Raw genomic sequence first — 26,294 nt, 5'->3', positions numbered from 1 at the left:
ACTTCCTACCATACCAGCTTTGTTGACTCTGTTGTCTATTTCCATATTTAATTTACTGTCTTCACTGAAAATTATGCCTAAGTAGTTGAAATGTTTTAATTGTTCTATAGGTTCTACATTCACATATTTAATATGCATTTGATATTTTCAATATTTCTGCATATTTTCATACCAAATTATTACAACAGTTATCCAATTTAGTCAGGGAATCTTGTAGACTTGTACTGGATTTATTTAAAAGTATAATATCATTTACATAAAAATAAGGAGTTGAGATTAACATCTCCAATTTAGATATCAGGTTTAATACCACTTTCCTTCATAATGATACAGATAATAACAGAGAGGATAATGTACATCCTTGTCTGACACTAGATTTAACATCAAACCATCTTCCAGTCCTCCCTTCAATTCGAATTGTTGACTTACAACTCAAATAAAGACTAAGTATTGTTTGATATAATACCTCATTGACACCATATAACTGTGGCATTTTTAATAGCTTTTCTCTTAGGACCTTGTCACATGCCTTTTGCAGGTCTATAGAATTTAAATACAGATCTTTGTTATATTCCCACAATTTCTCAACTATTTGTCATAAAGTGAAAATCTGATCCTGACAGCCTCTATTTGGGCTGAATTCAGCTTGATCTTCACCAATCTTCCCTTCCACAACCCTTCTTAACCATTTCTCAAGTATACTTAAATAAATCTTACCAGGAACTCCGTAGGGAAATACCTATGTAATTCTCATATTCAGTTTTATTTCTCTTTTTTGTATATGGGTTCTATGAGAGCTTTACTCCAATCATCTGGAATTCGTCCCACTGTCCAGGCCTTCTGAACTATGCAGTGCAGCCACTGCAAGACTTTTATGCCTCAATACTTGAGCATTCTGGTCGAATATCCTCTACTCCTGCTGCCTTTCCACATTTCAAGCCTTTGATGGCTTTTTCTACTTCAAGTATGGATATGTATTCTTGACTGTATGCCTGTTGAGTGTTTTTTACCACTGTGCTGTCACTGCTTGTTTCATTTAGCAATTTTTTGAAGTAATTACTCCAAACATCTAGGATATCTCTTTCTGTGGATTTCATGTCACCTTTACATCTCTAATTCGTTTTATAGCATGCTTTCCTCCATTTCTGAGCTTTTTCAATAGCCTCCAGAATATTTTGCCAGCTTCCTGATATTTATTTACTATGTTCTTGCTAAAGTCTTCCAATGACTTTTGTTTAGCTAGTTTTACAGTGTTTAGCTTTCTTACATTTATCTCTCTATTCTCTAAGAGAACAAGCTGACTTATTCACCATGATATTCACTTTTGATATCCTTTGTTCTTTTCCTCCACTACCTATTTAACTTCCTGTGTTCACCATGGGGGTTCCGAGTTTTCTATCCTTGCAGACAACATCACCACATGACTCTCTGGCTGAATCAATCAATGTTTCTTCAGGGCTTGCCACTGAATCTCCAAGGTTTGGTTCCTCTTCTCAAACTCTTTCATTTTTTCTTGAATAATGTTTATGTATTTTAGTCTATAGTTCACATCTGAGAGCTGCTCAACTTTTATTCACTTTAAACTTTTTTTATATGTTCTTCTTTTCAATATGAAATTCAATTTTATCCTGCTCAAGACTAAATGGTGATCACTTCCAATTTCAAATCCTCCCTACCGTCTAGTGTCCTGCACCAGTGAAAAAACATCACTGTTAATGAGACTTTTCTTATTCCTTGCCTTTTTTCTCAATGTGAATTTATACACATTTTTATGTTGGAACATTGTGTTAGTAATAACCAGTTCATGGCCCGAGCAGAAATCCAACAGGTATTTGCGATTATTGAGCCTCAGTAGCTCGGTCGGTATAGATGAAGACCTTTGGTCAGGAAGACCTGGATTCAATTCGCGTTGGTGACATGAGAAACCATTATCTGGTCTCTTTCGATGAAAGATGAGTTAGTCGGTCTCATACGGAGGTGGTAAGTGAGGGGGGGGGTCACCCATAAACTCGCGTTTCTCATCTCCCAGAACAGACAAACTGGCCTCGTGAACACATTCATCTACAGACACACACACACACACACCGGGAATCACAGGGCCAACCACCTTATCCTCGAGTTGTAGTTGCGAAGTTCAAGAATACTTGAAAAGGTCATGGGTGCTTAAGTGCCTTATAAGGACCACTGATGATAGGATATGATTTGCAATCATTATTAGCTTTGCTCTTTTCTCCAAATTTTCCCTAAATATTTCTGTATGTCTGGCAATCATTTCCTACTCTGCTATTTAGATCCCCAAAAAGGACCAACTTTTCTTTTTTCACTGTGTCAGTTGATTTCTCTAAAGCCTCAAAAAATTCCTCCACTTCTACCTTAGTAGAACCTTCTGTTATAGGAATATAACAGGATTATAACTCTATAATAGAAATAAAGATGTAAAGGTATATTTTTCATGAAAATAGAAAAGGGAAAAAAGGAAGTGGAGTATTAAGTTAAGGGGATAAAAATCCCTTATTGTTTTTCAGCCAGTAAGCGAAACTAAGATCGAAAAACTATGATCTGTAACGTTTCATGCCGACGAACTGTCGGCTTATCCAAGCGTAAGTGACCACTTGGTAGTGCCACACCACGGCAACTTGTTGCAAAGGTGGAGCAAGATCCCTCACTGTTCTTGATATTTTCTCATAATGTAAAACACACAGCTCTTAGGAGATGTGGTGCTGTTTTACATTATGAGGAGAGGTCACTACCCAGACCGGTTTCAACCTTTTTTGAGGTCTCATCACTGAGTAGCTAGACCTAGAATATCAGAGTTTAAGTGAAAAGAACTTACATATACTTTTGCTGTACGAAAGGTGTGTCACTATACAGGGTGTTCGGGATAAATTTGACAGTTTCGTAAGGAAAAAGAAAATCTTCTTTGTATCTATTAAATTTAATGAATTGACAAAAAAACATTACAGGCAGAGTTAATTACAATACTATCAACAAGATTTACTCAAAATAACCACCATTAGCATCGATCACAGCTTCAATTCTGCTTCGGAACCTCGAACAAGCTGATGCTACAGTCTCCCTGGGAAGGGCCGCAAAAACTGTTTTAATTTTATCCATTAACTGGGCTTTTGTATTACTGGAAGTGCGATTGGTGTCTTTTTCAACTGCGCCCCATACAAAATAATCCATGGGGTTAAGGTCTGGGGAGTTTGGAGGCCAAACATTTGGACTGGTGAAGTCGTAGAAATTTTCAGACAACCATTTTTGACTTTTCCCAGAGGTGTGGCAAGGGGCCGAATCCTGCTGCCATACATACGGCCTACCATTGGCTACCCTTGTTATCCAGGGCTTGACTACAGTTAGCAACTCCACGAACAAAGCCCGAATTCCAATGCCAGGGTTCTTCAACACCTGTTCCTGCAGATTTGCGAGGAATTCTGCTGTACGAACGCAATCAGATCGTCTGCTAGGGATCTTTCTTCTTGCTACATCCTCGTAGTCACCATTGCAAGTCTCTAGTTCATGCCTGATTGTTTTTACTGTATTCAGGGAGCATTGGGAAGCAGTCGTAATATCCTTATTTTGATGGCGGGCACGAATCATCATGATACAAGTTATTCTCTTCCATGATTCAGGTGGGTTCCAGCTATCCATCCTTTCTGACATCTTGTATATGAATGAAGAAGGGTCCAAACTTTTAAATGAAGAGAAGTGTGTGTTAATACATGTAACTTACGGAAAAATATAATTAATTATAAATATGTCAAATTTATCCCGAACACCCTGTATCTTATCCACACTTAACTTATCAACCTCGCCATAAAAAAATAGCCGTTTGGCTTTTCAACTGAAGTGGAGTATTGTTGATAACAGAAAAGCATTTAGGCACAGGCAAGGTAGAGATGCAAGAAGGAAATGGTAGCAGTGGTTTTGCAACAGTATAGTATATGTTTGCTATCAGAGTTGTACAAAATTTTTCTAACCATTATCTTAAATAGGATCACAAGGTTTTTTTTTGGGTGAGGCACAGCCATATGAACAAGCAGGATTCAGAGCAAGATTCTCTATAATAGATCATATCCACACTATTAACAAAGTAATAGAAAAAAAAGCAAATGAATACAGGGTGATTCAAAAAGATGGACTCAATTTCGTATGGCTATATTTCCTGAACTATACATCATATGTGAATGATCTATATAACATTTGAAAGAGGTGGTCCTAAAGTTTGAAATACTACCACTAGAGTGCTTGCCTAATGCACAGCTGTGTAGCAGCGTCAGTTGTGAGCAAAATAGCTACTATGCAACACAAACTTTTTTGCATTCGTGATAAAACCAAGTCAACGACTGCATTTCATCGTCATTTCAACATTAAACCTCCAACAAGGAAAAGCATTTGTCGTTGGAATTATCAATTTGAATGAATCTCTACCTCAACGATGGAAAGGTCGCATCGGGAATGAATAATAATAATGCCAAGTTATTTTCTGGGGGTGCTTAAGGGTCAAAGCTGTATAACTGAGAGGAGACCTCCCCATGGCTTTTAAAGGAATGCGAGAACCGAACAGGACTTCTGACATAATGTCCAATCCTCACCTTCTCATGGTGCACCCTGTATAGGGTATTTACTTGGATACTGAACAAACGAGGATGGGATGGCAATTTGGGATTTAGCAGCCGATCAAATTGTATTCTTATTGGTTAAACCAAAATAAAAAATGATAGTATGACATGACAAAATTTCATACCGGTTGGGGCGTCGCCCGGTTAAACATGGCCCCCGTTGTTTTCGCCAGGGAACCAGGGCGAACAGCAAAAAGTCAGCTACTGGAACAAATCTGAAAACAAACCCCAACTCAACATCACCAGAGTTAAAGATCGGTACTATCAATATAAGAAGCCTGAATGGCAAAAAAATGGAGCTAGGTGAAGAATTAGATAAGTAACAGATCAACATAATAGGGGTAACTGAAACAAAAAAGACAAAAACTGGTGAGATATTTCTGAGCAATAAATACAAAATGTTATATTCAGGCAATGACAATCAAGGAAAAGAAGGGCTAGCCATAGTATTCAACACAAAAAACGAGGCTAATCTACTTGAATGGCAGTCAGTCTCAAGTAGAGTGATGTGGCAAATATGAGAATGGGGAACTGGACAATGAGACTTATTTGTGCCTATGGTCCCACAGAAGGTTCTACTAAGGTAGAAGTGGAGGAATTTTTTGAGGCTTTAGAAAAAGCAACTAACACAATGAAAAATGAAAAGTTGGTCTTTGTTGGGGATCTAAATAGCAGAGTAGGAAATGATTGTGAGACATACAAAAATATTTTGGGAAAATTTGGAGAAAAGAGCAAAGCTAATAATAATGGCAAATATCTGTTGGATTTCTGCTCAGGACATGGACTGGTTATTACTAACACCATGTTCAAACATAAAAATGTGCACAAATTCACATGGAGAGAAGAGGCAAGGAATAAGAAAAGTCTCATTGACTATGTTATTGTTGATAGTTATTGTTGATAGTGATGTTTTCTCCCTGGTGCAGGACACCAGAGTGCACAGAAGATTTGAAATTGGAAGTGATCACTATTTAGTCTTGAGCAGGATAAAATTGAATTTCATATTGAAAAGAATAACATGTAAGAAAGTTTTAAAGCAAATAAAAGTTGAGCAGCTCTCAGATGTGAACTGTAGACTAAAATACACACAGAAAAAAAAAAAAGATTATTGAAGAAAAAATGAAAGAGTTTGAGAACAGGAATCAAACCTTGGAGATTCAGTGGTAAACTCTGAAGAAAACATTGATTTATTCTGCCAGAGAGGCATGTGGTGAGGTTGTCTGCAAGGATAAAAAAATCAGAACTCCCTGATGGACACAGGAAGTTAAAGAGGCAGTGAAGGAAAAGAAGAAAGCATATTAAAAGTTCCTGTCAAATAAGTCAGCTTGTGCTCTTAGAGAACACAGAGACAAATGCAAGAATGCTCAACACTGTGTAAAACTAGCTAAACGAAAGTCATGGGAGGACTTTGGCAAGAATATAGAAAATAAATTTAAGGTGGCAAAATATTCTGGAGGTTGTTGAAAAAGCTTAGGAATGGGGGAAAGAGTGCCATAAAAGGAGTTAGAGATGATAAAGGTGACATGAAAACAGGAGAAAAAGATATCCTTGAAGTATGGAGTAATTACTTTGAAAAACTGCTAAATGAAACAAGCAGTGATGACAGCACAGTGGTAAAAAACACTGACCAGGCATGCAGTCAGGAATACATATCCATACTTGAAGTATAAAAAGCCATCAAAGGCTTGAAATGTTGAAAGGCGGCAGGAGTAGATGATATTCGACCAGAAATGCTGAAGTATGGTGGTATAAGAATCTTACAGTGGCTGCACTGCATAGTTCAGAAAGCCTGGACAGAGGGACGAATTCCTGATGATTGGAGTAGAGCTCTCATAGTACCCATATATAAAAAGGGAAATAAAACTGAATGTGAGAATTACAGAGGTATTTCCCTACTGAGTGTTCCTGGCAAGATCTATGCAAGTATACTTGAGAAACGGTTGAGAAGAATTGTGGAAGAAAAGCTTGGTGAAGAACAAGCTGGATTCAGGCCAAATAGAGGCTGTCAGGATCATTCACTTTACGACAAATAGCCGAGAAAGTATGGGAATATAACAGAGATCTGTATTTAAGTTTTGTCGATTTGGAAAAGGCATTCGACAAGGTGCCAAGAGAGAAGCTATTCAATACGCTACAGTTATATGGTGTCAATGGGGCATTATATCATGCAATACTTAGTCTTTATTTGAGTTGTAAGTCAGCAGTTAGAATTGAAGGAAGTACAGGAAGATGGTTTAATGTTCTGGTGAAGAACATTAAACCTGGTGTGAGACAAGGATGTACATTATCCCTTCTGTTATTCATTTTCTATATGGATCACATTATGAATGGAATTGGTATTAAACATGATATCAAAATTGGAGATGTTAATGTCAACTCTTTGCTTTATGCGGATGATGTTATAGTCTAACTAATTCTGCTACAAGTCTGCAAGATTCTCTGACTAAATTGAATAGCTGTTGTAATAGATATGGTATGAAGGTCAGCAATAAAAAGACAAAGACAATGAAAATAGGCAGAATCATTGATAATGTCAACTGTGTTGTGAATGGAGAACCTGTGGAACAAGTAAAACATTTCAGCTACTTAGGCACGATTTTTACTGAAGATGGTAAATTAAATATAGAAATAGACAATAGAATCAGCAAAGCTGGTATGGTGGGAAGTCAATTGAATAAATTCATATGGAATAAGAGAGAAATTAGTCAGAACACTAAATTAGCTGTATATAAGACAGTGTTCAAACCAGTTTTAACTTATGTATCTGAGAGCTGTGTCAGAAGTAAAACACTTGACCAAAGACTAGAGACCGCAGATATGAGAGTCCTGAGAAAGATTATAGGCGTGAACAGATGGCATCAATGGCAATATCATATTAAAAACGAGGATATTAGGAAAGAACTTGACATTGTCAACATCCAGGAATGCGTTAACAGAGCTAATCTCAGGTGGTATGGTCACTTAAACAGAATGGGCGAAGAAAGATTTGCAAAACAAGTGTTCTCTGCCAGTTTGGCAGCAAAATGATCCAGAGGAAGACCAAGATATAGGTGGATTGATACAGTACAAAGTGCCTTAGACGATAGAAATATAAGATGATCTGATAATGTTGGAGTCTTGACAAGTAACAGACTGATTTGGAAGAAAATTGTAGATAGGAAGTTAGTAATGATGTAAATTTTTCATGTAGTACTATCATATCCTGTACACCCCTTGAGAGTACATGGCAGGAATTTGATGACGACGATGATGATGAGTTATTTTCTGATACCTTCCTAGCCTTGATTCAGTTGGTTTTACACATAACTTAGGTTTCTTTCATTTTGCTCTCTATTCTCTAATAGCATATGTCTACTTACCAGCTAGGAACTTTCTGTGTTTCTTCTTTTCATGATTCATGCATTCTAATTTTTCTATCTATGCACAGATATTTTTATCACTAACATACTTGACTGATTCAACCAATGTTATCTTCAAATTTTGCCACCAATCGCAAATGCATATTTTATAACTCTCACTTTTCTTCAAGTAATATTTGTGTATTGTTTGTGTATTACTTGTCTACACAGAGAACTGTATAAGTGATCTTTTCAAGACTTTAGCATGCATTTTTGTAATGAAATATTAATTTTTATAATGCTTAACAATAGTTGGCAGTCACTTCCTTTTCAAATCACCCACATGCTCTCATACAATAAATTAAGTGAATCTGAAGACAGCATTATTGACAATACCATAATCAACAATAAATTTATTAATTTTAATGTAGAAACACGATACAATAACACACAGTTGACTTTGACTCTCTCTCTTTCAAACAGCTTTACATTAACCTCACTATTAACAAACTAATGAAAAGTTCCATTTAAAGACACTTTTAAAGACACATTCACTATAACTATTCATGTGGTTCCGAGGAGAGTTGACTACAAATAAAATTATTTATTAAGCTGCTTGATTTCAAACCAGAATCTTCACAACAACAAAAAAAAAAAAAAAAAAACATGTCATGGTACACAAGGCAGTAAACAGTCCAGTGGTTGTACAGGGTGTCCCAAAATTCACGCAAGAAGTAATTTTGATAGAAAACACAGGTTTTTAATTAAATTTGTAATTTCTTATTGATTCATAAAGTATACAGTATAGGGTTATGCATGGAATAGCATATCGGGTAAATGGCCTCCACGGCTTTGCTGGCATATGTGCACTCTTTTGTCGAAATTTTCCATGACCATTTTGCATAAATGTGACTGAATTTCGTTGATACAGCGCTCAATTTCCTCCTTCAAGGCGTGGGTGGTCGTGGGCTTGTTGGCATAAACCTTAGACTTCAAAAAACCCCAAATTTCCCCAAAGAAAAAAGTCCAACGGCGTTAAGTCACATGATCTGGGCGGCAAATTCTGATCACCAAAACGGGAAATTACACGACCAGGAAATGACTCATGCAGTAATTGAATTGTTTCTCGGACTGTATGACATGTAGCACTGTCTTGTTGAAACCACATGTCGTCCACATCCATATCTTGAAATTTAGGCACAAAAAAACTGGATTCTCATGTCGCGATAGCAAGCACCATTAACTGCAATTGCTTTACCAGCCGCATTTTCGAAGAAGAATGGACTGATGATGCCTCCAGCCCAAAATTGGCACCAAACAGTGACACGTTGTGAATGCATTTGTTTCTCAACAATCACTCGCGGATTTTCTTAACCACAAATGCGACAATTTTGTCAATTAACGAAGCTATCAAGATGAAAATGAGCCTCATCGCTGAAGATGATTTTGTTCGAAAAATAAGCATCCACTTGTTGTTGTTCCATAATCCATTCAATGAACTCTCTTCACTGTGTGTGGTCAGTAGGCTTCAGTTCTTGAGTCAATTGAACTTTGTAAGCATAAAGATGCAAATCTTTCATGAGAATACGCTGTAGAGAGCTTCTCGAAATGCCTATTCAAGACCACAGTGCTGAATTGAGGTTTGTGGACTCTCAGCAACACTCTCACGAACTGCTTCGATGTTTTCTGTTGAACGACTTGTTGAAGGACGGCCAGTGTATAAGATCACTAATTGATCCAGTTTCCTTGAATTTTTTAATTAATCTTTTCACAGTTGATGAAGTTAAATCACTGTTCCACCCATATTTTGTATGAAAATTGCGAACTGTAGCTGCCAAACCTTCATTATTTTTAAAATATTGCTCAACAATGAAAATGCGTTGTTCTTTCGTGTAGTGCTCCATTTTTAATAACCCTGAACTGTCAGCTGTCACGCTGTCTTTTTTTTCTCATTGGCAACACTTTACCGCACAAATGGCGCTAAATTTAAATCTTGCGTGAATTTTGGAACACCCTGTAGAAGCAATTAACTAGAAAAAACAAAATAACAAGTATCCTCTAAGGTTGGATTTTAAAAATAAATAAATAAAATTTATGGCTTTTAGGTTGGAGATCTGTCTTAAAATAACTGTCTCCCAAATTTCTAATAAATTAGAACTTCAAACATGCAGTCCCTCCCATTGTTGAAATTTGGGACAGTGTTTCACTGCTACTGTAGACTCCAAAAATAATCTCTCAGATTTGTAATGCAGCACTAGTTTTCGCTCATTTTATTCTGTTCCAAAGCATGGCATGCCAGTCTGATTTACTATAGCAAATATATTTCTTATGTTCCTAGAAAACCAAATTAGAGGCACAGGAAACTTGAGACACTCCTGTATGTGTTAGAGGATAGAGCTTAACCTAAGTGAACAGATGAGAACTACTAGTTTGATGTGTGGTTTAAAAGTGGTCAGAGATTATATTCAATTAATGCTATGGCTATCATTTCAAGTGCACCTTCGGTATAAGGGATGGAAATCATTTTTGCTTCAAACATGTGTTCCAGAAGGGGGAAGAGGATTTGAATTATGGCCAAAGCAACTAAGACTGTGATGCCAGTCTAATTATATCTTAATTTCATACATTTTCATAAGTTTGTTGGTAGATTTTTATCACCTCTCTTTGGGATGGGCTGAATGTAGGTATGTTTCCATGTTGTAGAGCAGATGCCAGTCGAATTGGATAGATTGAAAAGGTGATACAGGATAGGTTTTAGTTTTGGAGCACATGTATTTAACACAATAGGTGAGATACCATCAGGACCATATGCCTTGTTTGTGTTAGGGTTATTTAGGATTCTATGTATTTCTTTCTGGTGGAAGACTATGGGTGATATGAAGAGAGAAGTTCTTGATGGATGGAGGGAACTTTGCCCAGGTCATCAATGCAGGAATTGGAAGAGAAGAGTGATGCCAGTAAGTCAGCTTTGTCTTTAGGTGAAGTGGCATCTAAACTACAGTAGCATCAAGATGTGAGGGATGGTGACCAAAAGTTGTGCCCAATGGCCTTGGAAAGGAACCAGGAGTAGTTGTCATTTGGACAACTGCTCTAACTAGTAGCCAGCCTGCAGAACTGTTTTACTGCTGTACCCTTAAATGGGGAAGGGTTTAAATGTCATAAAAATGACTAAAGTATCTGGACAATGGGAACAAGCAATAAACACTACATCATCTATACAGTGGAGTCAGATTGTGTTTGAATGCTGTGTTGAGTGCTTTGTTCTTGACAAAATATTTTATATAGAAAATGGTTAAGGGAAGGAGATAACATTCTCATCTAAATGTTTATATATATTCTTCTTTTCCATGTAAAATAATCTGCATGCACAATGAAGTGGAATCATTCAACTTCGACAAATTAAGGGTCTCTGCTAATTGTATATTAGTGAAGAAAATATTTGAGGCCTTTTTTTTTTTTTTTTATAAAGGAGGGTGGACAGTTAGCAGGGGCAACTGATTTTCATAAAAGCTTGGCAAATCTGCCAAGTAGGACTTGTATAATACAATCATTTATTGGATAAAGGGAAATACTGAATTTTTGAATTTCTAGTGTCCCATAAATTTCTATATATAATCATTTAGACAGAACAGAACACTTAAAGAACTCAACACAGCTACATTTAAACATAAAGTCTGACTTCATTATGTAGATGATGCATCTGCCACTTGGTTCCATGGTGCATATTTTTTGTGTATTTAAACAGCCAATAGCCTAAACTACACTTCACATGATTCTGCCAATGATACCCTGTTCACTTTTCTAATTTTTCTCAGAACTTACATCTTTCATCTCTAGTCTTTGATCAGTGCACTGTTTCTAACCTAACTCTCAGATCCTTAAGTTAAATTGGTTTTTGCTTGCATAATTCTGGTTTTAGCATTTGGCTAATTTCTCTCTTATTCTATAAAAATTTAGTCACTTGGGTCCACATTACACTGGCTTCTTTACTTGTTCTACTGTCTATTTCCAAATTTATTCTTCATCTTCACTAAAATTTATGCCTAAATAGCTGAAATATTTTAATTGTTCTATAGCTTTCCCACTGAGAATTCAACTGGTAATTTCAAAATTTTTGTCTTTTTTGCTGATTTTCAGGCCAACCTGTTACAGGAGTTGAAGTTGCAGATATCAATTTAGTTAATACTTCAAACCTGTACTGGATTTAATTAGGAATATGACACCATCCATTACAAAGAGCTGGTGTTAAATTCATAACAACTTAACTGAGTTAATTAGGAATATAAATTAACAGAGTTGAATAAAGGGAATGGCTACACAATGATTTTGCAAAGGCATTTGACAGAATACACATGGAACTCGTTACACAAACTGCAACAAATAGGGGATGGATATGATGCTGATTATATACATACGAAGGTGGTTGATTGACAGATACCAAAAAGTGGTATATGAAGGAGAAGAATCCAGGAGAAAGCAGATGACTGGTGGTGTGCCACAAGGCTATATGCTTGGACCACTGCTGTTTAATTCGTACACAAATGATATCGAAAATAATGTGAAGGGAAATATTCAACTGTTTGCCAATAATGCAAAATTGGGTACAGTAATAATTAAGGTGATGAGGAGGGCTTGTAGGATGATTTAAATAAGCTGTCGGTATGGGCAAAAGATAATGTGTCAGTTTAAAAGAAATGTCAAGTTATGCATTTTGGAATGAATAGACTACAAGCAGTGTACCACACTCCAGGAAATGGATGACACGAGGGTGGTAGTAGATAGAGAATTGAAATTTTGAGGACATGCTGCTAAGATTGCCAAGGTAGCTCATAGAATTACTTGGCTATTGAAGAACACACTAACAAAAACAGATAAGGAAGTTATTATTCCTCTTCATAAGGCCTTGATACATCCATATCTGGATTACTGTACTCAGGGCTGATCACTCTGAGTTTCTTGGGGAAGAGGAAGTAGTGGAGAGGATCCAGAGGTGACTAAGATAGTGAGTGATCTGTGGAATGCTTCCTATGAGGATGGATTGAAGGTCTGTGGATTTAAGTTGGTTGATAGTTGAAAAAGAGGAGGATATGATAGAAACATCGTTTTTTTAAGATTGATGAAGGGAAAATGCTTCAACAGTTGGCTAGTAAGTGGGGGGGGGGAGAGAACAAGAGGTCAGGCCTGGAAGTTGAGTAAGAATATGGTAAGTAGGGATGTAAGGCCTAGAATTTTTGCTTAGAGGGTGATGGTGAATGAATGGATTAAGTTGCCAGAGTCAGTTGTATATGCTTTGTTTGTTCATGGTTTCAACTATTCATGGTATGGATAGTTGGGTCTCCTGAGATTAGTCTTCAGACTCCATGAAGGTGCCTGTACAATAATAATAACCCTTGTCTTACACCTGCTAACATACAACTTAAATAAAGACTATATACTCTGTATAATGTCCTTTTTTATTCCATCTAAATGTAGTGATTTAAACACCTTTTCTCTTAGTATCTGGTCGCATACCTTTTCTGATCCAAAAAACTTAAATACAGATCCTTGTCATATTCACATGATTTCTCAACTATTTGTCATAAAATGAAAATCTGGTCCTGACAATTGCTATTTGACATGATCCCAGAACAGCCTTCCTGCAGAGTCGATTACATTTTTTTTAGCTTCTTCTCAAATATGATGCATAAATCTTTCCTTAACCACTCAGTAGGAAAAATTCTACTGTAATTCTCATATCCAGTTTTATTTTTCCTTTTATAGATGGGTACTATTAGAATCTACTTCAAAAACCACAATCTAATCAGTATAGCCACAATATTGCTCCATATTTCAGTTTCTGGTCAAATATCATCTACTCCAGCCCTCTTCGCACATTTCAAAAAACAAAAATTTCTTATAGGCATTTTCTACCACCTGTATTTCTCTTCAATATTTTCTACCAACCAATGTTTTGTCACAGCTTATTTCATTTAATAGTTTCTGAAGTTTTTATGTCATCTCTGATTTCTTTTACAGTACTTTTTTCTTCCATGTCTAAGCTTTCCCAATAGCTTCCAGATCATTTTGCCACCCTTAACTCTTCTCATCACTTTTTTTAGCTACTTTTATATAATAGCAATTTTGCATTTTTCTCTGTATTCTCTCATGGAACCTACTAACTTATTTGCTAGGAACTCTTGTTATGCATTTTTCTTTTCCAAGACTGCTTCTTTAAATTTTTTACTCTATAATGAGGTTTAGATTATTATTATTATTTTTTAAAAAATCCTTGCAAACAACTTTACCATGTTCTCTTGATAAATTAATCAACATTTAATTCATAATTCTGCCAATGAACTGCTCCAAGGTTTTGGTTCTTGTTTTCAATTTCTTTCATTTTTCCTTAAATACGAGGGTGGTCTGAAAAGTTCTCAGCCTAACAATGAAAAAACGGATTTATAATTTCAAAATTATTTTTATTTTTCAATATAACCTCCCTTAAGACTAATACATTTATTCCAGCGATGCTCCAGCACATTATCCCATCCCTGTAGTGGTGGTTCTCAGTAAGATCTGCAAAATATCCCTCTACAACTGCAATCACCTCTTGATTCAAAGAAAAATACTGACCAGCGAGGAAGAGTTTTAATTTTGGGAAGGGATAGAAGTCAGAGTGAGCCAAATCTGGGGAATAGGGTGGATGTTCCAACAATTCATAGGGCAGATCACTTAATTTTCCCATTGCAAAAACACTTGTGAGCAGGTGCATTGTCCTGATGAAAGATGATTTTTTCCTTCTGCAAACCAGGTCTTTTCTCACGAATTTTTTTGTCTAGTCTGGTTAAAAGATCGAAATAATATTCTCCAGTTGTTTTAGTCCATTGTTTTACCCTTTTCAAGATAATTAATAAACAAAATGCTTTTAGCATCCCAAAACACCGATTCCTGCTGATAGAACCAACTTTGTTTTCTTTGGCGCTGAACAACCGGCTTCTGTCTGCTGTTTGGATTCTGGTGTGTAACGGTGAATCCAAGTCTCATCCATAATAATAAATCGACGCACAAAATTAGTTTTATTCTTGTTAAAACGTTCCAACCACTGTTCGGAGATTTTCATGTGAGTGCGTTTTTGATCTGCTGTGAGCAAGCGCAGTACCCATCTTGCAAAATATATCCTACATGTTCTTTTGAAATGCTTATAGGCTCAGCAATTCACGCACTTTGACTCGCCAGTCATCCAATACCACCTCAATGCACTTAATCAATGATTTCTGGTGTTGTTACACTTTTTGGACATCCTTCACATGAATCATCTTCAAGGCTAGTACACCCACGTTTAAACTTGGCAGCCCATTTCTTATTTGTCGAAAAGAAGGGAAAGAGTGCCCATAAACTTTTATGAACTTCGAATGAATTTGTTTTGGCATTAAATCTTCTTTTACAAAGAATTTTATAACGACACAATACTCAATTTTATCCACTTCAAGGGATTTGCTTCAGACAGCTGTATAAAACGAACTACTTGATATAATGACTTGTAATTTCACATGGATGCTTATGACAGATGTACCAACTTAGAAAAAAAAAATCTTGCCAATAGTGTTGCAATGTATGGTCAAGAACTTTTCAGATCACCCTCATAATAATTGCATATTTAGGTTTATGGTTTGTCTCTTAAAGCTTTTCGATTCTGATCTTTTTAAATCTATGTTACATATCTTTCTTTTCAGTATGAAATTCAATTTTAACCTGCTCAAAACTAGATGTTCTTATTTCAAATCCTCTGTGTGCTCTTGTATACAGATCCAGTATGAAGATATCGCTATCAATAATAAACAGCCATAAGACTTTTCTTATTTCTTGTGTGTTCTGTTGAAACATGATGTTAGTGACCAGTCAATATCCTGAACATTCCAAATTTTTGCAAAATATTTCTATGCCTGGCATTCATTTCCTACTATACTGTTTAGATTTACATCAAGGACTAGCTTTTCCTTTGTCTCAGCACTACTGTCTCTAATGATTCAAAAAATTCCTCTACTTCTTCCATGAAATACTCTGCAGCCTTATAAGATTTTAATGAAGAATGCATAAAGAATATTTATGCAGATCATAATCAATATGACTGAGTCCTTGGGTATACTGAACAAGAAATTGTTTTAATCCTTCACTCCAGCATAAGCAAACAAAGTGTGTGTGTCGCTATTGGTCTTGGTAGTGACCCTTCCCACAATGCATAACAATGTGCATGTCTCATAAGAAGTGTGCTGTGTATTATAGGATAGTGAGCAACCGATTTGAATTCCACAGCCTCTATAAACAAACAAGTAGCCTAGTCATGATTCTTCCCAACTTTGCTTATGCTCAGGTTACGAATTAAAACAAGAACATAATTCCATATCTTGGAAAAACTTTCTCCAATGAGTGAGATGCCTATAATATGAGAACATGATATCAGAGCACATAAGGTATGTAATGTGATGTCTACAATGATTCAACACAGATATTCAATATGTGCACCATTTGTAGCACAGACACACAATAGTATTTAATTTTGCTCCAGACACTGTCTAACATAACAGGCACAGAGGCCACTACTCATGTGATGCATTCTTTCAGCTGAAAGTACAGAGTTGTAGTACTCAAAGTACTACAACTCTGTAGCCTGCAGAACATTGTTTTAAATACCCCCCCCCCACACACTCAGTTTACTTTCCCCCAAGGAAAGAAACTGAGTGTGATAAGGTCACACCACTTGGATGATGCACTCTTTCAGCTGACTATAACTCAACGGAATGCAGAACACTATTTTATATACCCCTCCCTCCCAGGAAAAATTTGAGTGAGATAAGATCACAGGATCTCAGTGAGCCCATCTCTATCTATCCAGCAGTCTGCTACCTAGACAGTAGAGAAAGAGTGGTTTTTACAAGACCAATGAGGTTCACTTGCCTTGAAGTTATGTCTAAGTATGAATAATCTGTCAGATTTTCCCCAAAACAAGAAAGGGCAGACAGTCCTACAACAGAAGGCTGTTCATGTTAGACACATCTCTTTCAACCTCACGAGTGAAATGAAGATTTGGGATTCTGTTTCACAGATGTGCCTATTAAGTTGAACCATCAAATTACATACCTGGACTTTACATTCCTCTATATTATATGAAATTCAAGCATGAACTTCATATAACATACAGGAATGTAATTATAATCTGTGCGAATATTCGCACAGATTATAATCTGTGTGAATATTCCCTCGTTGTTCATCAATAAAGAGTTATAAGGATTCAAAGTTGTTTTATTTTTATGTAGACACCCCCATATACATGTGAATACACACACATCTCAGAAAACAACAGCAGCAGCAGTATTACTCATAATTCTATAGTCTCATAATAATAATAATTATTATTATTATTACGGGCAACTCCAAGGAGTCCTTGGACTCATCGAGGGAGGCCCTAAACATCATATCAAAAACAACTATTCAGCATTCGCACAGTATCTACAATATCATACTTTGCTTTGAATTCATTTACAGTCATGGCACCCATAACAAACTCTGGCAGCTTATTCCACTCATTCACCACTCTCCAAGTAAAAAAAACTTACTTCTAACACCCTTGCTAACTACATTCTTGATCAGTTTCCATGGATGGTCCCCTGGTTCTACCATCACCAGACCTGTTCTGAAAAATTTCCTCTGAATTAATCTTGTAAAAATCCTTCAGTAATTTGAATGCCTCGATCATATCACCCTTTTCCATCTAATCAACCAATTTCTGTAACCCACAAATCTTCAACCTGTTCTCATAAGGCTTAATGGATTTTTTTACAACACTCAAAAAGAATTAAAATAAAATTTAATACTTAAAATAGAATCATCACCAGAGGTCCCACCTTACATTCCAGGCCACCTACTACTGCCCTTAGAGGGCGCTCCAACTAGATAGGACTTTAGTGTCACCCACGTGGTTGGGGTCAGTATTGTTTATTATTTGTGTGTATGTTACATTAACTGTTTTTGTAATCCCCGTAGATGTCCTAGTGACTAGGATGAAATATAGGAAGTATTAAATTCTATTTTAATTCTTTTTGAGTGTTATAAAAAATCCATTAAGCCTCCAACATGATGTCCTCACAGCACTTAAGCCTCTACACACGAACACTGTTCTCATAAGGTTCATTCCATAAACCAGCTATCATCTTGGTCACTTGCCTCTGGATTCTCTCTACCTCTTCCCCATCAAGAAGAAACCCAGAGGCTCAGATCTGGGCACAGTAGTCAAGATGGGATCTTATCAAGGCTCGATAAAGAGGAACAATAACTTGCTTATCTCTGCTTGTCAAAGTATTCTTCAGTAACCAAGTGATCTGATAATCCTCACTTTTATAAAAGTTTTACAACAGATACTGATACCAGTGAAATATGATGAAATTGGGTATGAAAAAAAAACAGAATGAAGTATATATAATAAAGTATATAGCATATACCTCCCTTCAGTGAATGTAGCTTCTATTTTAGAATGTAACAATTTGCTACAAATTTGTGAGTAGCTGTTATAAATAAAAATCTTTATTTTTTATATAAGAACTAACTGCTCTACTTGGCAACTCTTTATAAAACTCGAAAGATATATAAAGAAAAAAAATTACAGTATATTCTTAAAAATTACATACCTAATTCTAAAGCTTCATCTCTTGGATCTCTTAAAAAATAAAATTAGAACAAAATGTTACAAGATAATTCTGACAGGACACAATAATAATAATAAATACAATGAAGTATACAGGAATACATTGCAACAGATAAACATAGTAATAATTGCAATGTTAGCATGTTGGTCTAACTGGAAATTTGAAATTGGTATAGAAATATAACAATTATGCAATACTGGTTATTTCTATATCCTGCAGCCTAACAGTTTGTACAGGAAACAGGTAAAAATGTAGCTTTTATGCTACAAAATTAACTTTTTTTTTTAAATTCATGAGATAATTTTTATTTGAGAGAAGACTAATTTTTACTTTTTTTTGAAATTTTTTTATTATAACTTTATAAAATGTTAAAAAAAGTACTTATTTGAAGATCTAAGGAAATTGTTATCTTCGAAGTCACCAGCTTTACAAATGAAAAGCATGAAAACACAATCATGTGCAGACTTCTGAGCTAAGATGACATAATGAGCTACCAAATGGTGAAGTGTAACTACTACTTCTTCTATGATCTCTTGCGCTTTTAAGCGTTGAGATTTTGCCAAAGAGATTTCCATGCCATCCTGTCCAAGGCTTGTTCTTTTGCTTCTTTCCAGTAAATTCCCTTCTTTTCCAATATCCTTTTGCCAACCTTTCCTGGGCCTGCCTATGTTTCTTATTCCTATTTTCTGGCTTTCATATACAGTTTTTGCTATTCTTCCTTCTTCCATTCGATTAAGATGTCCAAACCACCTCATTTGGGCTTGTGTTATGAATTGGTTCAGAGGTGCAACTTGAAGTCTATCCCTTGTAGTTTTATTTCTTATTCAATCTAGTCTTGTTTTTTGTGCCACTTTCCTAAGATATTTCATTTCAATTGTTTGTAGTTTATTTGTGTTTCCTGTTGTTAAACACCAAGACTCATAACTGTATGTTAATGTTGGTACAAACACTGAATGGCATACTGCCATTTTGGTATTCTGGGTAACTTCTTTCTTATCTAGGAGTGGGCCTTTCATTGCATAGAATAGCTTTGTTCCCCCAGTTATCCTGTTGTTAATTTGTGTCTAGTCTACCATCTTCTTGTACATATGATCCCAAGTGTTTAAAAGAGTGAACTTGTTCCAATTGATGGTTCTCTATTTTTATTGTGTGTTTTGATTGGTTTCTAGATATGATCATTGTTTTAGTTTTATTTATATTTACGATCATATTCCTTTTCTTTGTTTCTTCATACCAAATGTTGATGTTGTACTGCAAATCTTCAGCTGTATTTGCCAGGATCACTACATCATCTGCAAAAGCCATGTGTGAAATCCTGGTTTCTTTCAGTTTCCTGTATCCTCCTCTTCTTCTTCTCTTCCGTCTAAGACGGGTTGAGTCTTCTCTTGAGCAGGATCTTCCAGTTTTCTCTATTCCTTGCTGTTCGAATATGTTCTGCATCCCGAGATGTTCTTTATTAATTTCAGCCAGGTAATTCTTGGTCTTCCGGATCTTCTTTTTTCAGTTAGGAATAGAGAAAACTGGAAGATCCTGCTCAAGAGAAGACTCAACCCGTCTTAGACGGAAGAGAAGAAGAAGAGGAGGATACAGGAAACTGAAAGAAACCAAGAAAAATAAATAGAACAAGTTGGATAGAAAAGAAAACAAACATCACAGTCAGACAAGAACTATTGTATAAAAAGACAATAATAGAAAAAATTAGAAAACAACAACTCAGATGGTTTGGACATACTGTACACATTGATTAGGACGTTAGGAAGTCTGTCTGCATCCATGTGTACAGTGTGTCCAAACCATCTGAGTTGTTGTTTTCTAATTTTTTCTGTTATCGTCTTTTTATACAATAGTTCTTGTCTGACTGTGATGTTTGTTTTCTTTTCTATCCAACTTGTTCTATTTATTTTTCTTAAGCATTTCATTTCAAATGCCAGCAGTTTTTTCTCCTCTCGTTTTTTAACTGTCCATGCTTCTGCTCCATAGATGACTGTTGGTATAATTAGTGCTTCATATAATTTGATTTTGGCTTGCTTAGATATCTTGTTTGTTTTCCAGATTTTCTGTAATTTTCTAATGGTGGTCCATCCTATCGCTATTCTGTGTTTGATTGTTTTGAGTTCATCTATTGTTTCTGTTAGTTTTGATCCAAGGTATACAAAGTTGTCTACTTGTTCTATTTGTTTTCCGTTTAGGGTGGCTGAGATGGTAGTTCTGTTCCTCCCTATTTTCATCACTTTTGTCTTTTGTATATTTATTGTCATGTCATATGTTTTACAGGTTTTGTTTAGCTTGTTAATCAACTTTTGTAGTTCATTTCGGGTTCTTGCAAGAAGGACGAGATCATCTGCATATTTGATATTATTTATCTTTAAACCATTGACATTGATTCCAGGCTCATTGTCTATTGCCTTCTTTACAACTTCTTCTAGATATATGTTGAATAGGCATGGGGATAATGGGCATCCTTGCATTACTCCTTTTTGGATCTCTATGGGTTCTGTTGTGAGTGTGTCCTTTTTAATTATTGCATTTGTCTTAGAGTAATATTTTATCAGAAACTGTATTATATATTTGTCTATTGCTTTTTCTAGTAGAATTTTAAGAAGGATTTCTCTGTTGATGTTATCGAAAGCTTGTTTAAAGTCCACAAAACAACAATATAGTTCTTTATGGTCTTCCCAGCTGAGCTCTGCTAGTTGGTGCAAGGTGAAAATTTGGTCTATTGTTGAATAGTTTCCTCGGAAACCAGCTTGTTCTATGCCTATCATTTCTTCATAGGTGTTTTTTAATCTATTTTGTATAATTCTTATGAATATTTTATAGGTGTGAGGGAGTAAATTGATTGGTCTGTAATTTCTGCAGTCTCTTTTGTCTCCTTTCTTGTATATTGGGATGATATTTCCAGTTCTCCAGTCATCCGGGATCTCTCCTGTTTGTAGTATTTTATTGAATAGGGTTGTTAAATATTCTATTGACATGCTGCCTCCATATGACCACAGTTCAGTAGGAATAGTATCAATGCCTGGTGCTTTATTGTTTTTCATCTGTTTTATTGGGTATCTAACTTCTTCTTGTAAAATTGTTGGGTGATCATTATTTTCTTCTATTGTTGGCATTGTAGTTTTGTTTCCTTGGTGGAAGATAGTCTTAAAATGGTTTGACCAGATTTTTCTTATATATTCAATATTCCCGGTTTCAGTCATCTTGTTGTTTATCATTGTTACTGCTTTTGCTGAGAATTCCTTTGTAATTTCTCTTACAGTATCATGGAAGACTTTTAGGTTGTTTTGTTGGTATGCTTCTTGGCATTTCTTAGCTTTTTCTTCTAACCATTTTTCTTTGGCTTTTTTGCACAGGTTATCAACATTATTTTTAGTGCTCTGTATTTTTCTCTATTCTCTTCATTGTTTTGTTGGTTCACAAGTATCTTGGCCTCTCTTTTCTCTTCTATGGTAGCTATGATCCTGTATCCTAGGTGGAACTTTTTTGTTTTGTTTGGCATGCCTTTAAAATTTCATCCGTTACTATAATGAAAAGAAGAGGCCTGAGGATACAGCCTTGCCTCACTCCTAACATATGTTTCAAAATTCTTTTGATCTATTATTACAGGTTCTTACATAATTTCTATTACTTTTGTAGAAGCTTTGTATGGCTGCTTTTAAGTTATCTTGTATCTTGTTTTTCTTTAATGTTTGCCATATTAAGTGTCTGGGAACTCTATAACACATGCATGTAGTTCTTTTCCATATTCCAATGTTTTCTCTGATATTTATCTAAAACTGAAGATAAGATCCTGTGTGATTCTATTTTTTTGAAAGCCATATTGCATTTCGTCCAATGTATCCTCTATTTCAGGGTTCCCAACCTGGGGTACCCATACCCCTGGGGGTACGGGAAGCTTGTCCGGGGTGGGGGGGGGTACGGTGAATAGCAGGTAAATAAGTATATTATGCTATTAATATATTCCAAAAATAGTTATGTTATCAACATTTCCAGGCTATTCCATGTTGGTACTGTCAGCCACACCAGCAACATTTCAGGTCTCTTTTCAGAGACCTGAAATGTTGCAAAGTCTATGCAACCTCAAGGACACAGTGAGGATGCATAACTTTTTTCTCACTGCAAGGTCCAATAACTCAAAATGCCTGGTTAAGATTCAAGGTAGCTAATGAAATTGCCAGATTGGCAATTTCACTAGCTACCTTGAATCTAGTGAAATTGCCAGATCAGCGCTCCCTCGAGGCTCGCCTCTATGGCATCTGCACCTCCTGCGCATGCGCGTGACTTACTGTATGGTACACACTCCAACTCTTCATTTCGACATGCCCACAGTACACACATTTTAGTGATAAACATAGGTTAGCTAAATTACTTTTGCTGACTAAATTTTAATCTAATCGTAGGTAGCTTATAGTTTATTTTTAGCCTATTCCAAAAATGAAAGGATAGATCAAGATTTAAATATATTAAAATATTATTTATTTTTTAGCTTATTTTTAAAATGAAAGGTTAGATCAGGATTTATATACAAAAAAATATTATTTTTGCAGACCCAAGGAATGACCACGCCAAAGAAACGTTGTTACCAAGATTCATATGTGCAATATGGTTTACTTTTGTGCTTGACAAAGAAGGTGTGCGCAAAAGCAACAGTGCTTCATTTGCTCCAAGATATTCAGCAATGGCAGTATGAAGCCATCAAAACTGAGAGCGTATCTTCAGAATGTTTATCCCAAACATTCTAATGAGTCAGAGTCCTCATTTAAAATAAAACGAGCATGATATGGTAAGAATATCACACTTCATGACCATGGATTTATTACCCCGAAGAAGCCAGCACTGGAGACCAGTTATCACGTCGCATTGAGGATCGCCAAAGAAAAGAAACCACATACAATTGCTGAGACATTAGTGAAGCCGTGTGCTATGGACATGGTTGAGTTGTGTGGTAAAGAAGCAAAAGAGAAAATTGCACAAATACCATTATCAAATAATACAATTTGTGATCGGATTCGAGAAATGTCAGAAGACATGTGTACAGGTAGTGGAGGAAATCAAGAAAAGTCCGACAAGAATTAGTTTACAGTTGGATGATTCAACTGATGTCTCTAACTGCGCACAGCTTCTTGTTTTTACTAGATATATACATCAGAATGAAATAAAAGAGGAATTTCTTTTTTGTAAACCCTTGAAAGAAACAACAAAGGCAGTGGACATTATGAATTTGGTAAATGATTTTTTTTTTATTCAAATGGCCTTTCATGGGAATTAGTAGAATCTATTTGTACTGACGGTTCTCCCGCTATGTTGGGGAAAAAAATCAGGTTTCACCGCTTTAGTTAAAGAAATCAACCCAAATATTTTTACAAGCCATTGCATCCTTCACCAGTATGCTTTAGCTGCTAAAACACTTCCACATAATTTGAAAGCCATTTTGGATGTTGTTGTTCAAGTTGTGAATTTTATCAAAGCAAAAGCATTGAATCACCATGTGTTTAAATCTTTGTGTGAAGAAGTTGGAGCAGATCATATCATACTGCTGCTTCATACAGAAGTACGATGGTTATCCAGAGGAAATGTTTTAGGAAGGGTTTATGAACTTAGAAATTTAATTGAAATTTTTTTAGTCGAAAAAGAATTTGCTTTTGCTTCATATTTCAAAGATCCAAACGTTGAGATTTCTCTGGCTTATCTTTCTGATGTATTTGGAATTCTTAATTCTGTGAACATTTCACTGCAAGGTACAGATGTCATTCTCACAGAGACTGAAGAAAAGATGCAATTGTTTCAAGAAAAATTGACTCTCTGGGGTAAAGGGTGGAGTTAGGTAACTTTGCCAATTTCAAATCTCTTGATGAAATCACTTCATATCCAGCATATGAACTAAAACAGGAAATTCGTGATAGCATTATATTGCATTTAAAAACTTTGAAAGAGGCAGTTGCAAGAATAATTCCTCCTGACCAAATGAATGAAGTCTAGATACGTAACCTTTTTCATATTGATTTAGAAAAAATCAGTGAGAATGACCCAGTGAAAGACAAGCTAATTGATCTCCGCAATAACAAGAAACTCTGAATTGAATTCTAATCAATGAAGTTACAAAATTTTTGGTGTACACTTGCAGAAGCATATCCCGTTATCACCAAACGTGCTTACATGGCTATAATTCCATTTATAACAACTTATCTATGTGAATCAGGATTCTCAGTTCTGTTTTCAATCAAGTCCAAAACAAGAAACAAACTGGAGCCTGAACATGATATGTGGGTATCTATTTCAAAAACTGTACCAAGAATAAAACTGTTGGTGGATAAGAAACAGAATGAAGGGTCTCACTAGTCAATTTTACTGCAGTTTAATAAAGATTTTACAATTTTATGATAATGTAATCGATTTATTTACCGAATAAAGCTTTTATGAAAACTTAATTACTGTTTATTTCTTATATTCTTTGAATCTGCATGGTAAACTTAAGAATTTATTTCTTATTATAATGAATAGGGGGTACCGGATAAGTTACAAGCCAAGAGAGTACGGGGACCAAAAAGGTTGGGGAACCCTGCTCTATTTGGTTCCTAAGACTCTCTTCTAAAATAGGCATATTTTCCTAGAATGCTTAAAAGTGAAATCCCTCTATGGTTTTCACATTTATGATTATCTCCTTTCTTAAATATAGGAATTATTATTACTACTTCCCAGTCTTTGGGAATAATTTTCTTTTTCCATACAACATTGAATAGATGTAAAAGAAATTTTATGGCTTTCATTCCTCAATTCTTTACCATTTCTGGTGTTATTTGGTCATGGCCTGCTGATTTGCCCAGTTTTATTTTATTTATTGCTGTTAACAGTTCATTTGCATCAATTTCCTCACTTTGATCTTCTATTTTGCTTGCATGTCTTGCTCTTAGGGGTCTATTTTTTCTCCTGCATCTTCCAATAATTCTTGGAAGTACTGTTTCCACCTTACCATCATGGAAAGGTGGAATTTGTGAGTAACTTTCCATTTTTATTTTTGATAAACTTTATGGGGCATTCTTTCTCTGACCTCATTCTTCTTAAAACATTACAGAAGAGTTTTTGGTTTCCTTTAAAATTTTGCTCTAAAGTATGTCCGAAGTCTTCCCAGCATCTTCTTTTCTCTTCTTTCACTAAGGTTTTAACTTCATTTCTTTGTTGGAAGTTTTTTCCCACTTGGTTAGACTACAATAAATTTAGTTTAATCCTTTATCCAAGTGTAAGCAAACAAAGTTTGCGCCTGAAGTATCTTCAGGACTGAGGCAACTCGTGGTAAAGGTGGACCAAGCTCTCATCACTCCTTGTCTTAGCATCTCCCATAATGCAAAGCACATCTCCTTGCAGAGATGTATAATGCTATGCATTAAGGGAAGGGCCACTACCCAGACTAGTTTCGACCTTTATTGAGGTCTCTTCAGTGGGAGCCAGGCCCAAAAGTGGAGATACCAGGCAAAAGCAATGGCGAGGTCATCTTTACCTATAGGAGTTGCCAAAAGGTGTGACACCTTTTTATTAAATTACTCTGGATTTAGAGAAAGATGTTAGAAGTTTGTTTGTTTGTTTTTTTCAGAATACTTTTAATAATAAGGTGAGACACCTTTTGGCAATTGGTATTAATTCTTTTATTTAATTATTATTAA

General features: G+C 35.7%; 1 protein-coding gene across 2 annotated transcripts in view; it reads right to left on the bottom strand.

The window, feature by feature from the left end:
• Rcd5 (microspherule protein Rcd5) overlaps positions 1 to 26,294 on the bottom strand; it is a 245,474-nt gene that overhangs the window by 78,071 nt on the left and 141,109 nt on the right. For both annotated transcript variants that reach the window (XM_090395444.1, XM_090395445.1), the window contains exon 10: positions 18,619 to 18,647. In XM_090395444.1, coding sequence (XP_090251570.1) covers positions 18,619 to 18,647 — 29 coding nt within the window. The remainder of the gene's footprint in view (positions 1 to 18,618; positions 18,648 to 26,294) is intronic.

Source organism: Typopeltis vanoorti, chromosome 7 (genome assembly GCF_054136105.1).
Source record: "Typopeltis vanoorti isolate ZY-2024b chromosome 7, IOZ_Tvanoo_1.0, whole genome shotgun sequence".
Taxonomy (NCBI): domain Eukaryota; kingdom Metazoa; phylum Arthropoda; class Arachnida; order Uropygi; family Thelyphonidae; genus Typopeltis; species Typopeltis vanoorti.
This window is presented reverse-complemented; position numbering and strand designations above follow the sequence as displayed.